Below are 16,277 nucleotides of genomic sequence, written 5' to 3'. Positions count from 1 at the left end.
TCCCGGCCCTGGTGAGGTACGGAAACCCGGAAGGGCCGGGACCATAGCTCCGCCTCTGGCGCGACTACCCGACGGGAGGGCTGGGATAGTAGCTTGTAGATGGACTGGGTAGTCGGCCAGTGAGCAGCATGGAGGCGCCCTGGGGGATCGTGGACGCCGAGCCCGGCTGGTTTGTCTCTGCCAGGCAGCCCGAAGAGGCGGAGGCGGAAGAGTTGAGCCCGTTGCTTAGCAACGTAAGTTCGCTCCACACGCTTCCCGGCACTTCTCTGAAGTGCCTGCCAAATAAGACCCGGAAAAGAAAGGGGATGGCAAGGGGAGAGGGGAGAAGCTGAGGGCTTGGGGCCCAAACGCAGCAGCCGAGATTCCGAGGAGATCTGGCGGAGCTCATGAATGTGATAGGAGCCTAAGGTGTCCTAGAAAGAGAAGCTGAAGTAAAGGTGCAGGCTCAGGTGGAAGAGGTGCAGCAGCGGGTGGAGGCTGGGGACCCCACAGAGGAGCAGCCCCGCGGTTATGTAATTCACTGCTGTTTGTTAGTATCTTTGTCGGCTTCTCGTTCCCTCCACTAGTCTTGTGAGCTTTTTGCAAGAGTCACAAGGTTTTTCTTTTCTCCGCTTAGTCATTGGGGACCTGTAAACATCTTAATACAAAGACCCTTAACCGTGAAGGAGCGGAGGTGGCCTGGTAATAAGTATGTAGCACTTCTCTGGCCCTAAAGCCTGTGCAGTGGGCACTTCGGCTCTTTAACTCAAGTCCCAGGGCAGTAACAGTTTCTAGGACTTTGTTCCCGAATGCTGTTTTAGGGGAGAGTGTTTTCTGGGGGTATCCTCGCCAGAGCAATGTGAATTGCTTCTATTTATTATATCGTCATTGCATGGCATTCCTGACCATCCTTCCAGTTGGACAGACTTAATTCATTGAGTGTATAAATAGAGATTAGTCTTGCAGTCCTAGTAATTGGGGAGCAACAGTTGTCTACAGCAGCTCCAAGCTGACTCAGGGATTCAGTAATCACGTGAGCTTGAGGCCATCTGCCTGCTCTCTGTCTCCACCCCGTCTTACCCTATCATCATCTTTTGCCGTCACAAGGTTGGTTAGTCATGGCTCTTCCTGAATTCTACCGGGTCTCTGTGCAGGTGGCAATGATTTTCCCAGGAAACCAGGTTCCTGGAGCTGCACTAGTTAGCGGTGAGAAGAGAAGGAAAGGAAACCAGTGCTGGTTGAGCAGCTAGTACGTCACATGATGCCTGTGGTTTGTAAGAGACTTTCTCCATAACCTGTCAGTCATTTCTGAAGGAAATTTGAACTTCACCATTCAAACACTTTATTAAATTTGTGTGCTTACAGGAACTTCACAGACAGGGATCCCCAGGTGTTTCATTTGGTTTCTCAGTGTTTAATTTGATGAATGCCATCATGGGAAGTGGCATCCTTGGCTTAGCTTATGTTATGGCTCATACTGGTATCCTTGGATTTAGGTGAGTTTTTTTTTCTTATTTTACTTTTTTTTTTTTTTTTAATTTTTATAGTACACTGAGAAGCAAAGAGGTAGGCGGCAGAAGCTGGTATACAATTTCTAGTTATTTCTGGGGTTTTAGCATTTTCCTCTTACTCTTGTATTGTTGCTAGTCTGTAGCTTGGAAGGATGCTACGTAATTTGTATTTTTCATCCAAAGTGTGGCTAATTTTTAAAAATGGAAACTTGATCCACACTTGTTTATAACCTTAAGAAGTGGCTTGTTTGTTGTGTCAAGTTGGCCAAAGTAAATCAAAGTTTATCAGCCATGCAGATTACTTATAAATAGCGATTTTGTGAGTGTAAATAAAGCACATGATTCTTTCATTTCTCTCCATCTCCTCTTTTCCTACCGTTAAGTAGTCTTGTTTCACTTTCTGAGGCTAGACATGTATTCTGTGCTTATTCCTTCTCATCTTTTGAGACTCAGCTCATATGCCAGTTTGCCCAAGATAGAAGACATTCCTGTCTTTTCTGTGCTTCCATAGTACTTTGTATATTTATTCTTTTGTTATAATATAATGATTTGTTTGCAAGTGAGTTTCCCCCCTAAACTCTGAAATCCTTTAGGACTAGACCTTATCCTTAGCATCTAGCACCATGCTTAATAGAATGAATGAACAAGTTTGTTTTGTCAGTAGAAGCAGACCTATTTTTCTAGGAAATTTAAAATACAAAGTCTCAAAAAATAAATAAATAAAATACATAGTCTCATGTAGGTTCATTTTTGCTTTTATTTTGAAATTCTTGATTAGCAAACCAACTTGCTTTTATCATGGGACGTATTCACGGACTTCCATAGTTTTAAAACTTCAAAGCTATGTGTGACATCTTAGGCAAGACATAATCATGGGACTTATTTCTTAGTTCCCTTTGAAAAATCACATTTTATACTCCAGTGTCTTACATGCAGATGTATACCACTGAATGGGTGCTTGCTGAATCATATCACAGTTTCCATTTGGTGATGCCAAACTGTTACTTTGTGAGGTCTCTGACATCAGTTGACAAGTGTACTTTCACCTCTCAGTTTTGCTGCTTATTAACAAGTATTAAGTGGACTACAAGGATAGAATTTCTTCAGCTTCGGGAGCTCTCCACTGAGGACAGCTCTCTAGAAGTTTGTCCTGCCAGTACCTTCCTGAGAATAAGTAGGGGATTCTGTATGCTGTTTCTTTTCATACTTTTAGCGAGAGGACCCCAATTATTACATTGCACATTTTTCAAATGGTGTCATTAGAAGTGTGTTAACTGTACTTTTTTGGTTTGGTTTGGTGAGTGTGTGTTTAATAGATGCTAGGAAATGCAGTGTTAATTCAAAATTATAGGGAGGTACACATCTTTGGAAGGGGAGGGATAGAGCAAAGAAAAAAGAAGACAATGAGATTTCACAACTGAAACTTCTCTCTAGACTTAACAATAGGAAAAATGAGTCATAAAAGGGATGTATTACAAGATAACTGAATGGCTGAACCAGCAGTCAGCAGACAAGAGCGCTAAAGAAGGAAATTCTTTTGTCGTTTTAAATAAACTTTGGTTTTTTTCTGAGTTTTATTTTAAAAGCAGTACATATTCATGTAAATAAAATTTGGTAAATATAGAAAGTATCTTCTTACTTTCTTTAATGACCATAATCCAACTACTCAAAGACAGTCCCTGTGAGCATTTGAATGTGGAAAAAAAAATTGTTTTTTTAATGAGATACCATAAAAAAGAAATTGGGGAGGGATTTGACCATGTGCTGTTTTATATTTTAGTTTCTTGCTGCTGATAGTCGCTCTCCTGGCTTCTTACTCAGTTCATCTCCTGCTTAGTTTGTGTATTCAGACAGGTGAGTAAAATGTTATGCTGATTCATTTGATGAAGTAGCCCATTGTGATTATATCTATGTACATTGCATTGGCTGTCTCAAATCTCAGATTTCCAGCGGACATACATTATTATTAGGTAGGATGGTTGAAATGGAGAATTTCAAAAGGTCAGGATATGTAGACCCAGTCCTACAGAGGAATATCCAAGGACAGAATGGGAGGAGGAAACCAGCATTCTTCCCTGCCTTTCTCCACAACACATGACATAGTTTTCTGGGTTAGAGTAGATTAGGGGAAGCACCTGAAAGGTGTTTAAAGGATCCAGACCTTGTGTTATGGGGAAGCAGTAGACAGGTGTTCATGCTGGTCATCTTTCTCGTAGGGTGATCATCTCCTCGAGAACACCTTCCCAGATCTACTACTACTGCCATCTCTGCCCCCCTCATATGTGTATGAGTTTTTTCCATTTGAAACTTTATTATGCAGTTCAGTCATGTATCGAGTAAGTTCTTTTAAGTTGCAATAAATAAAAGTGTATGAATTACAGAACTGCTTTCATAAGATTTTTCTTTTGGCATTAACAAATACTCTATGTCCATCAGTCCTGGTCTTTTTATCTGTCTAATCTCATCTTTTTTTTTTTTAATATTTATTTATTTATTTGCCAGGTCTCAGTTGCGGCACGCGGGATCTTCAGTCTTTGTTGTGGCATGCGGGATCTTTTAGTTGCAGCATGTGGGAACTTTTAGTTGTGGCATGCAGGATTTTTAGCTGTGGCATGTGGGATCTAGTTCCCTGACCAGGGATCGAACCCAGGCCCCCTGCACTGGGAGTGCGGAGTCTTAGCTACTGGACCACCAGGGAAGTCCCTAGTCTTGTCTATTTTTGGATTAGGTCAGTTTTGACTCCAGAATCATGAGTTTAATTCTTATGTGGGTGGGTTCACTTTGCCGTATATGATCTTTGTTTTCAGACTTTAAGAAACAGAATAGATACATAAAATAGATAAAAATAGGATTATTCTGGCTGAAACAGGTGAGGGAAGCCCACAGGTATTTCTTGAGTATTTTGTCTTCAGAACATAGTTCTAAATCCACAGCTCTAGTCTGTTTAATCTGTCTATGCATCAGACACACCTGCAGATCGTTCTGTAAACAGAGGTTTCTAAGCCTTAGGGATTCTAATTCCAAGAATCTGAGGTGGGATTCAGGAATATATTTTTAAAAGTCCTCCAGGGGATTCTTATGCAAAACTGATTTAGCATCCATAGTTCATAGCTGTAACTTGTGCCACTGCTTTTGGCCATCCAACCCACAAATATATTCCTCTGCTTTCAAGGGGCTTGGGTGAACGTGCAGACAGATAAAAATACTAGGAAACAGTGCAATGATATTAATCTCAAAGTAACAAATTGTTCATAACAGCATCCCAAATTCAGGAATAAGATCATTAAATGAGTGTATTTGTAAATCCTGCTGAAACTTGACTGGAATTTTAATGACATGTTTTGAAATTTTGCTTCTTTGTGTAAAAAAAATATTTTTACTTAATTGTGATAATTTAACATCTTCATATGTTATTTTATCATGGATTCTACTAAAAGATTAATACATTGGTCAACTACATGGCAATTATGTCTTCATTAACTGAAGTGTTTTGCTTTATTAATTTAAATTATTTGGAAGTAATATTCAATTTATGATGATTTCCAAATAATTCTAATTTTTTTGCTTTCCTTCAGTTTATCTGTATTTAACTTTGAAATTCTGACACTCTCTGTTGTTCTTTTCTGTAACTTTGGGCATATAAGTGAAAAGCTCTGTTTCTCTTTCTTTTTTCTTTTTCTTTGATTTTTGTAGCTTATTTGGTCCATGAGCTAACTTCTTCATGGTTCTTCATATACATTGATGCACCTGCCTTCTGTTGATTGAATTTCCTTCAGTGATTGTAAAATTCTCTGTGGAGGTAGGCTTTAACAAATTTTTTATATTAAAAACAAATATATATATATATATATATTCATTCTAGAGAATAATGTATAGCTAAATTTTCTCCCCAGTTTATTGGACTGTCATAAAGGAATATTATGCTCAGATTGAATTCATTGGTCGGAGAAAGGGCTATCATAAGTCTTTACAGATTAACTTCTTCATTTATTTGCCTGGAGTGCAAGAGAATTTTTTATCTTTATGAAAGTAAAGGATTTCTTCACACAAAATTCTGCTGTTTTCGATTTTATGTAGGATTTGGGATCTATCTGGACTTTTCTTGGGAGCTGAGGAGGCATGTAAGGTACCTTAATCTCTCTAGCCTTAGTTTGCCAACTCTAAAATGGTAGTGATAATATTTTTCTCTTGGGATTGTTGTGAGAATGAAATATAATAATGTATATAAAATGTCGGGTCCTTGGTAAATGCTAGCTTTTATTATTAAGAGTTCTCATTGGGCCAGAACCCATAATGATTGCAAGGTCTTGTACATATTGCTGTCTCAGAAACAGTTGGCTCGTTGTGATTCTTTGGGGAAATTTTTGTGCTCTGGGAATAAATGAGGAGCTCCCCTCCTCTGGCCTTCACATCAGTGTCAGCAGAAGGGAATCAGAGTCTTAGAACTCAGCCTGCATCTGGTCAGGTCCCTACTTCCTAGTCCTTGATCCCCACCACTCACTGCATTGTCATCATTATTTGCCTTGAGATCATTTGGATTAACGACATTATACCACTTATCTCAATGTATGTCAGTCACTTCAAGAATCCTATGTTATCCTTCATTTCCAAGACTCACTCCATATGGTTCTGTCATCCATTTTCTTTTCTTTTCTTTTAAATTTTATTGAAGTATAGTTGATTTACAATGTTGTGTTAACTTCTGCTGTACAGCTAAGTGATTCAGTTATACATCTATATATTCTTTTCCATTATGGTTTATCACAGGATATTGAATCTAGTTCCCTATGCTCTACAGTAGGACCTTGTTGTTTGTCATCTATTTTCTGACTTCGTCTCCCCCTTCTCCCCAACTCCTGAAACCCTTCCAGTGTGCCCTCTAGAACGCATGGTCAGTCATCAGTAAAACCCTGTGCCCTCAACTCTTTTCTGAACATTTCCTTAACTTTCTTACTCTAAGAGAACCTAAGACTTCTCTGAGGACACTGCTTTCCCTGTAGTCCTCTCAAGTGGCCACTCTTTTCTCTTCCATGTCCCTCATACTTGTCTAAAGATGGGATAGGTGTCCTAGTCACACCTCATTTCCACTTTTCAACCACCTCCCTCTCCCTAAACCCCCAGCTTTGAATCTCATAACTCTATGCTACCTACTTCCCCCTTTATGGTTAACATCTATAGACTCCTCAGCCACTTTCTGTCATTTTATGAATATATTAGCTTCTGCTTTCCTTTCAGTTTCTTCAGTTTTACCCCTGTCATAATTCTGGATGATTTCAATATCCATGTAGATAATTCTTCTAATACTTTCATTTCCTTAACCTCTTCTCTTCTAATGATCATACTCCTGGCCTGCCTCAGCTACTGATTTCCATGGTCATACCATTGATCTTGTCATTACCAAAACTGCATCCCTCCAAAATCTCATTTTCAAGAATCTCACCCTCCAAAAACCACCATCTTTTTAATTTTTTTAAACTTATTCCCTCAAGTACTCCAACTCTGGCAGTTCTTCACCTCTGCCAGGACTTGAGTTCATTGATCTACCACCTTCGCACTCTCCTTCACTCTCTTGTCCGTATTTCCCCTCTTTATCCAGTTGAAGTTTCCTGGTATATTATTAGAATCACTCCCTTGCTCCTCCCTTTCATCATGCTACTCCCCTGGCAAAACTCCAACCATGATTAAATGTAACTCTGCCTACTTCACACAGGCACCTGTGCAGTTGAATGTTCCTGAAGAAGACACAACCATGCAGATGAATATCGCTATAATTCAATGTCTAGTGGATCTGTGATGCTATCACCTAATCTTTATTAACTTCTTTAGTTCATTCACTTGCTTACTCTGCTATCTAGGAGATGACTTTTTGTTTGCTTCTTTCTCTCAAACCTTCAACACATTCTCCTTGATTTCATTCTTAGCTGATATTCTCACTTTCTATTTCACTGAGAAAATAGAAGCAATCATAAAAGAACTTTATAAGCTCTTGCTACCATTTCTACCTACCCATCTTCATCTGTGCTATATATTCTGTTACTTTGGATGAACTCTTTGTGTTCCTATCTGAGGCCAATCCCTCCACTTATACTATGACCCCATCTGCTCTCACCTACGTTACTCCAGCCACTTTCTTCCCTCTCTTCTCTTTCATCATGTTTGTTCCTTTCTGTTTTCTTCTTATCAGTTTACAAATATTCTATAATTTCTTCCATTTTAAAAATGACTCCACATTCGTTCAGTATGCTCTATCCTTCATGGTGAAACTCCTCAAAATAGTTGTCTATACCAGATATTTCCCCTTCCTCCTATTCTCTCTTGAACACTCTTCAGTCAGGCTTTCCCCATTATTCCACAGAAATTATTGTACCAGCAACTTCCACATTGCTAAATCCAGTGGTCAGTTCTGTCTTCATCTTAGTTGACTAGTCATCAGCATTTGACACAGTTGATCACACCTTCCTCTGTAAAACACTATTCATACTCTCCTGGTTTTCTTCCTGTTTCACAGAATACTCCTTCTCTTTTCTTCTGCTGAATCCTTTTCATCTCCCCATCTTCTAAACATTGGAATACCCTGGCAGTATTCCTCTGATCTCTTTTCTTTTACACTTTTGGGCTCATTACGGCCCTAAAATTTATACCCCTAGCCTGCACCTCTTCCCCTGAATTTCAGTCTCATATCCAACTTCCTCCATGATACTTCCACTTGGATATCTAATATATTAATCTCAAATTTATCAAACTCTCCATTTTTGCACTGCCAATCTACATCTTCCAGTCTTTTCTCATCTAATTAAATAATAAGTCTTCCTTCTAGTTGCTCAGGCCAAAGATCTTAGAGTTATTTTGGACTCTTTTTCTCTTACTCCAAATGCAAGTTCCAAATGTGAGAAAGTATCTGTTCTGTAATTTTGAAAGTAACATGTTAACAAGTGTGAAGAGCATGGTGAAAAGGTATAGAGTCTACCCTTCAATCCAACATTTGTACTACTTGGTATTTACCTAAATGAATTGAAAATTTATGTCGACACAGAAACCTGCACATGGATATTTATAGCAGCTTTATTCGTAATTACCAGAACTTAGAAGCAACTAAGGTGCCCTTCAGTAGATGAATGGATAAACTGTGGTCCATCCAGATAATAGAATATAATTCAGCACTAAAGAGAAATGAGCTATCAAGCCATGAAAAGACATGGAGGATCCTTATAAATGCATATTGCTAAGTGAAAGAAGCCAATCTAAAATGCTACATTCTGTATGATTCCAACTATGTGACATTCTGGGAAAGACAAAACTATGGAGACAGAAATCAGTAGTTGCCAGGGTTTAGGGAGGAAGGAGGAATGAAGAGGTGGAGCACAGATGATTTTTAGGGCAGTGAAACTATTCTGTATGATACTATACTGGTCAAAACCCATAGAGTGTACAACACCAAGGGTGAACTCTAAACATGGACTTACGGTGATAACAATGCGTCAGCGTAGATTCATTGATGTGACAGACGTACCACTCTGGTGGGGGATGTTGATGGGGGCGAGGCTATGCGTGTGTGGGGTTAGAGGGAATGTGGGAACTGTCTGTACTTTCTGCTCAATTTTGCTGTGAACCTACAACTGCTCTAAAAATGAAGTCTGTTAAAAAAAAAAAAGGAAAGAAACAAACTCAGAGGAAAAGAGGAAACAGATAATGCAGAGACCAGATGAAAACATTAAAAAAATACTATATTTAATAGCTTCAGAGAACTAAAAGAAGATATTGCATTGTTGAACCAAGAACAAGAAATTATTACAAGGCAATAGTCAGAGAATACAAGAGTCCTAGATGTTAAAAAGGAAATTTAAAATTAATTTAGTAGCTGGGCTGAAAGAGTTAAGGACATTTCCTGAGGGGTGAAAGACAAGGAGCTTGAAAATGGGAGAGAAAATATAAGAAAATGAGAGGATCAGTCCAGGAGGTTCAACATGCAAATAATAGGAATTCCACAAAAAGAGAACAGAAAAAATTAGATGGTAGAAAATTGTCAACAAAATAATACAAGCAAAGTTTTTGTAACTGAAAGAAATTAGTTTCCAGATTGAAAGCATTTTTCCTGGTAAGCAATATAATGATTGTAAAAGAAGTCGTATCAAGTGCATCCTTGAAAAATGGTATAGATGATCTTATTTGCAAAGCAGAAATAGAAGCACAGACGTAGATAACAAATGTATGGATACCAAGGCGGGGGGAAGGAATTGGAAGATTGGGATTGACACAGATACACTATTGATACTATGTATAAAGTAGACAACTAATGAGAACATACTGTATAGCACAGGGGACTCTACTTAATGCACTGTGGTGACCTAAATAGGAAGGAAATCCAAAAAAGAGGGGATATATGTATATGTATAGCTGATTCATTTTGCTGTACAGTAGAAACTAACACAACATTGTAAAGCAACTATACTCCAGTAAAAATTAATTTTTAAAAAAGTGCATAATTGTGAAAAATCAGAAATACAGTTATAAAGAAACTATACTAAAAGCTTCAGAGAGGAGAAACAAACAAACCAAAATTCTTATACAAAGAATCAAAAACTATAATGGCAAAAGACTTCCCAGGAAGTACTACAAATAAGACTACAAAGCAATACCTTCAGAATTTTGGGGGGAAATGATTTCAGTATAAAATTCTATACCCACCCAAACTATCATTTAAGTGTGCAGGAAGAATAATGACATTTTCATACATGTAAGGACTCAAAAAATTATCTCCCGTGCACTCTTACTTAATGAGCAATTCAGGATGCCATTTACCAAAGTTAAAGAGTACCAAAAAAATAGGGAATCTAGCACAGGGGAGAAGTAGAGGGAATTCCCAGGACAACAACCAAGTAGCAGATCTAAGAGCCACCTCCAGATTAGAGTAGTTCTTTTCACAAAGACACAGTCAGCTCTCCAGGCCATGCTTGCCTTCAGGATGTGTTCATGCGTGTGTTCAGGATGGAAACTCTTTTCTTTCTCTTCTTCTTGAAGGGAGTGCCTTTCTCATTTGTCTGTCTAGCTCTAATTTGCACTAACAGTACCTGGGTAGGTTAGTAGTCAAGCCTGGCTGTTACAAAAATCTAAGAATCCAATAGTGGGAGATTGAGACAAGGTATTAACAGGAGAATAAAAGAAAAAAAACAGGTTAAGGAACGTGGGGAAGTTAGACTGAATGCGGAGAAGAGGATGTCTGAGGATATCTCCCAGATTTCTGGCGTAGGCCACTGGATTAATGATTGTGTCATTAATGGACATAAGAACACAGCAGATGTTAGTTCAAAATAAAAATGAGTTCAGTTTTGGATATGTGGACTTTGAAGTAAAACTAGATGGACAGGTCTTAGAACTGAAGCCCAGGATAGAGGTTCATTCATTCATTCTATACTCATTATCTATTAGGATTACAGAGGTAAATAAGACTCACTTCCTTCCCTTAAAAAGCTCATAATGTAGAAGGGGAGACAAACACATAAGCAAATAATTCATAATGTAGTGTGGTAATTTAAATATGTGCAAGGTATTAGTGATAGCTCAGAGGAGGGAATGTTTTGCCTTGTCTGGGTGGAGGTGGGGAGTGTGAGGTTCAGTAAATATTCCTGGAGGAATGAGCTAAAAAACAATTTGACTAGCAGACAAGGCAAGAGAGAATATTCCAGCATATACAAAGGTACATACTGAACATTTTACTCAGGTACCAAAAATAGTTTACTATTATTTATGCATGAGGTACAAAGAAGAAAGTGAAACTGAGGAGATAGGTGTCAGATCCTAGGGAACTTGGAGTTTTTGCTGAGGCAGTGAGAAGCCACTGAAGTGGTTTAAAAAGGGTCAAGGTGGATACTGGGATTCACCAATTGTTGCTTCCAAAGAGAATTTTGGTCCTTCCTAGAGCCCACTGAGAAAGAGAACATAGTCGCCTATCTTCCTCTTCCTAAAGTAAGGTGACAATTCTTTTATGAGGATTTTAATTGTTAGCAATGATGAGGAAATAAATAAGGAGTAAAATGGCCCCTGGTTCTCCCCAATTTTTTTTTTTTTTACTGAAACCCTTCAGAGCAGTGATTTGAAATACTATCCATCACAGCACCCTCCTCTTATTAAAAAAAAAAAATTCTAAATGCTCATTTTACTATCTAAAATGAAATTCCTATAGCTATTATAACCTACCTGTAGTGGGCTAAACAACGGCCCCCCTAAAACATATCCAAATTCTAATCCCTGTGAATGTTATCATTTATGGCAAAAAAGGACTTTGCAAGGGAGATTATTCTGGTGGACTCAGTGCAGTCACATGTATCACAGAGGGAGAGCACAGACAGAAGAGGAGAAGGTAATATGACCACAAAGGCAGAGATAGGAGTGATTTGGCCACAAATCAAGTCATGCCAGCTGTCACCGGAAGCTGGAAGAGGCAAGGAACAGATTTTCTCTAGCGCCTCTAGAGAGATTGTGGCCTTGCTAATACCTTGATACTGACCCAGTGAGACTGATTTTGGCCTTCTGACCTCCAGAACTGTGAGAAAATAAATTTCTGTTTGTTTTTTTTTTTAAATAAATTTATTTATTTATTTATTTTTGGCTGCATCGGGTCTTCGTTGCTGTGCAAGGGGTTTCTCTAGTTGCAGCAAGTGGGGGCTACTCTTCGTTGCGGTGCGCGGGCTTCTCATTGAGGTGGCTTCTCTTGTTGCAGAGCATGGGCTCTAGGCATGTGGGCTTCAGTAGTTGTAGCATGAGAGCTCAGTAGTTGTGGCTCGTGGGCTCTAGAGCGCAGGCTCAGTAGTTGTGGCGCACGGGCTTAGTTGCTCCACGGCATGTGGGACCTTCTTGGACCAGGGCTCGAACCCCTGTCCCATGCATTAGCAGGCAGATTCTTAACCACTGCGCCACCAGGGAGGTCCCTGAAGTTCTGTTGTTTTAAGTCACCAAATTTGTGATACTTTGTTACAGCAGCCATAGGAAACTAATACAGTATTTATACATAATATAATGCCATGTAGCCAAGTAAAGGAGAAACAAAAACAAAATAAGTGCTGTTGGTGATGTGATTTCCCTAAATGGCGAACAGTTTTTGGCAAATTTCCAAACAAAACCAAACATCCATTTACATGGTAATTGTATTCCTGGAAAATTTAGTGTATATTGAAAGCATTTACCATTGTTTTCTCAGCATCTACCAAACTGTGCGTGACATACAGAGGATATTTAATAAAAGCTGGATATGTGGGTGATGAATGGCTTAGAGCTACAGAGGGACTATTTTAAAAGTTCCAAAATTAACACACAAGGCAAAAATTACATACAGTCAAAAGTACCTTTGAGAATTTCTTGTATGGTCTATAAAATAGAGTGTACAACATTTACATGATATGTTGGACACCAATACACCATTTCTCAATAAAGTTGAGAGCCTTTTATTTTTCCCCAGCTTTGGTCTGGGCGCTGTGTGAAGGATATGGATTGCTAAGGTCACAAGGAATCCCCTTCAGCACTGTGAGATGCTGTCACTGTGAGAGCGAACGAGATTGAAACTGATTGAAAGACAGTAGATTCCTATTTCCTATTCGTATTTCCCATCTCAATTTGTTTATTGTTTGGAGTGATAGTCAGCTGTCCAAACTATTTATAATTTCGTATCTTTTTCTTGTGATTAGTGAGCATAGTTCAATATTCCCACAATTAAGTGGGCTGTTTATGTGATTCCATCTTCATTGAATGGTGTTCTTGTCTCATCCTTTCTGCTAGTAAGTAGTTCTCATCTTGCCTTGATTCTTCTCCCCCAGGGGCATTTGGCAGCGTCTAAAGACATTTCTGGTTGTCACAGCTGAGAATTGCAGGGCAGGGTGAGGTGCTACTAGTATCTAGTGAGTAGAGGCCAGGGATGCTGCTAAACGTCCTACAGTGCACGGGACAGCCCCCCACTGCAAACAGTTATCCAGGCCAAAAATGTCAGTAGTGGCAGGATGAGAAACCCTAGGCTAGATTGTGTGCATACCCTGCTCTTGTAGTGATTATCCCTTCGTATCGTTTGCCTTGAGGGCGGAATGTTTCCTGTAGCAGAACTGAACTTTTTGTTACTGGGCTGCAGGGAAGGATGGGTGTGAGTCTCTGCAGGGTTACACATATTTTTAAATTAACCTCCTCTTTTAATTTTATCAAGGTACTAACAGTCACACACACGTGCATGTACATGCGTATGTGTGTGTGCACTTGCGCAGGAGGACTTGAAGCACTTCCCCGCTCATTCTCCCCCACATCTAGTTCCATTTCACTGGGTTAGCAACATTTAGAGTTTTCGTTTTGAATTCTTTTGGGGAGTTACCTTCCTAAGTCTAAATAATATTCTTCTACTGTTATTTAGTGATTTAAATTTTATCTGTTGACACCTCATTAAGGAAGGTGAAGATTTAGCTCAGGTGCACTAATCCTTCCCCTTCTAATTTTCATTAGTTTGTATTCAATAATTCTTTCACTGATTGTTTGTAACTGTAAACAATACATTTATTTATTTATTTATTTAATTTCATCTATTTATTTATTTAATTTTTGGCTGTGTTGGGTCTTCGTTGCTGCACGCGGGCTTTCTCTAGTTGTGGCGAATGGGAGTTACTCTTTGTTGCGGTGCGCGGGCTTCTCATTGCAGCGGCTTCTTTCCTTGTGGAGCATGGGCTCTAGGCGCGCGGGCCTCAGTAGTTGTGGCTCGTGGGCTCTAGAGCGCAGGCTCAGTATAAACAATATATTTAAAGTTTTATTTTTGTTTCATGGACTTTAGATGGTGTGTCTTGACTCTGCTATGTTGTATGTATTAGTGCTCCTATCCTTGCTTTCCCCTGTTCTCTATTTCCCATAGTCCTTCTGCTGTACCCTTATATTGTCAAGGTTGACAATATTTACTTTGTTTTGTAATCATATGCAAGTCATTCATTTTTTATGTGTAAGTTGAGTCTAAAGTTGAAAACCAGTGAATAGCATTTATAGGATATGAATGACTGTAAATCTTGTTCACTGCAGAACCAAGCAGTATGTTGGGATCCTAGAACTTTTTCTCTGCCTGCAGTATCTCACCTCTGTGAAATTGAAAGGAGAATGTTCCTTCTACTCTAGCATTCTATTTTCTTTTACTACATCAGGTGCTCTAAAATCATGCCACATTTAGTTGGTAAACTGACATTTACATACATATTAAGAAAGACCAGAAGTGGTGATACAATTGCATAGTAGACGTTCAATAAATGAATGGCTTGCATGACACTCTTACAGAGAAAAAAGACAAGAGGAAAATGAAGGAAAACATGAGAAAGAAAAGAATTTCAAAATAAGGGTGCATTCCAAGTGGCCTGCTTTCTGAGAGTTGAACTGTATTTGAATAACTCATGTCCCTCAATCCAGTTCCAAAGATAATATTGCTGCTGCTGAAACTTGGGCTTTGTACTGTAACCAGAGTTTATTAATTGTCCTATTTCATTGAGGAAAAAATGCAAAGCAGATGGAACACTGGAGTAACTAGCTGGAAATATTCCACTACTTCATGGGAAGCAGCTTTCCAAACGATTCCTGTGGAGGCCAAACTCTTGGTCTAGCCAAAATAGCACTAAAGTGTGCCTTGATGGTACGTTAAAGAAGAAATTTTTCCCCAATTTACTTGATTAAGATTTACAGCCTTTCCATCCCCTCAAAACCATAGCATTGATTTCTTCAATATCAAAAAATAATTTCCTAAAATAGATTGCTAGTGACTGCTTTCAATTATTTATTTAAAGATTGTGCCAAGTACTGCTTGTATGAATTCCTGTAAAAGGCCGAATTAAATTCATAATTTTCATAATTAATGTTATTCCTCTTCTGTAAGAATTTGCTATTAATGTGACTGGTCATCACCACATCTCATTTTGATATTTCTCAAAACATCTTTTACATTATAAATAAGATATTAAATCATTGATCATATGAAAGAGTGTTTTGCTTTATAGATCATATTCAATCAAATCCTATGTTTTTCACTTAATATTGACATTTTTCATGTTATTATAAACATAGTTTTTCATGGCTACATATTATTTCTACCAGATATACCTACCATAATTTACTTAACCACTTTACCATTATTGAGCATTTAGGTAGTCTTTTTTTTCAATGTAAATAATGCATAATGAGTATCTTTGCATATAATGATTTCTCTGATGTTAGTCTTATTTCCTAAGATGCAAGCTCCCAGGGGTCAAATATTATAAATATTTTCAAGGTTCATTGGTCAAATTACATTCCAAAGTCAGTTCCAATTTACACTGTTACGAGCATCTTAATTGTCCAAATGGTAGAACAGAATTTTCAAAGTATTTCACTAGTGTTGTTTTGGTTTGTGTGTCAAGATGATCCAGAAAACCATTAAAAAGTGAATATGTGGAGATAAAGCATTTGACTGACTGTGTACATATTTTATCTTAGCAAAGCCTCGAAGTTAAGCCAGAAGCCATTATTCATACTAATGATGTCTCAGACATGGAAAAGTACTCCTAATTTTTGCAACATAAAAGAAGTAAGATGACAGTGACAGAACTGAATGACTAGCCAGACCTGCTGACTTGAAAGGTAGAGTTAGGATTTGAACATAGTAGTAAGTCTCCATTTAAAAGTCTAAACTTTGTTCACTCTGAATTTGGGACTTTGGTGTACTTAAAGATATTTTTATAAAACTAGAAAATTATAATAGAGAACAAATGTGAGATTGCTAAAATGTATGCCACTATTGTCAGAAGTTACAAC

General features: G+C 38.4%; 1 protein-coding gene across 6 annotated transcripts in view; it reads left to right on the top strand.

Moving 5' to 3' along the window:
- Nucleotides 1–14: 14 nt before the first annotated feature.
- SLC38A6 (solute carrier family 38 member 6) overlaps nt 15–16,277 on the top strand; it is a 63,240-nt gene continuing 46,977 nt past the window's right edge. For 2 of the 6 annotated variants that reach the window (XM_068544468.1, XM_068544459.1), the window contains exons 1-3: nt 15–233; nt 1,345–1,475; nt 3,271–3,344. In XM_068544468.1, the coding sequence (XP_068400569.1) occupies nt 129–233; nt 1,345–1,475; nt 3,271–3,344 (310 nt within the window). In that variant the 5' untranslated portion in view covers nt 15–128. Of the gene's footprint in view, nt 234–288; nt 438–1,133; nt 1,254–1,344; nt 1,476–3,270; nt 3,345–16,277 lie in introns of those variants that run through there. The other 4 variants (XM_068544478.1, XM_068544488.1, XM_068544497.1 and 1 more) reach the window with 4 other exon arrangements.

The sequence above is a fragment of the Eschrichtius robustus genome, chromosome 1 (genome assembly GCF_028021215.1).
Source record: "Eschrichtius robustus isolate mEscRob2 chromosome 1, mEscRob2.pri, whole genome shotgun sequence".
NCBI classification, from domain to species: domain Eukaryota; kingdom Metazoa; phylum Chordata; class Mammalia; order Artiodactyla; family Eschrichtiidae; genus Eschrichtius; species Eschrichtius robustus.
Note: the sequence above shows the minus strand (reverse complement) of the source record. Positions and strands in the feature narration are given on the sequence as shown.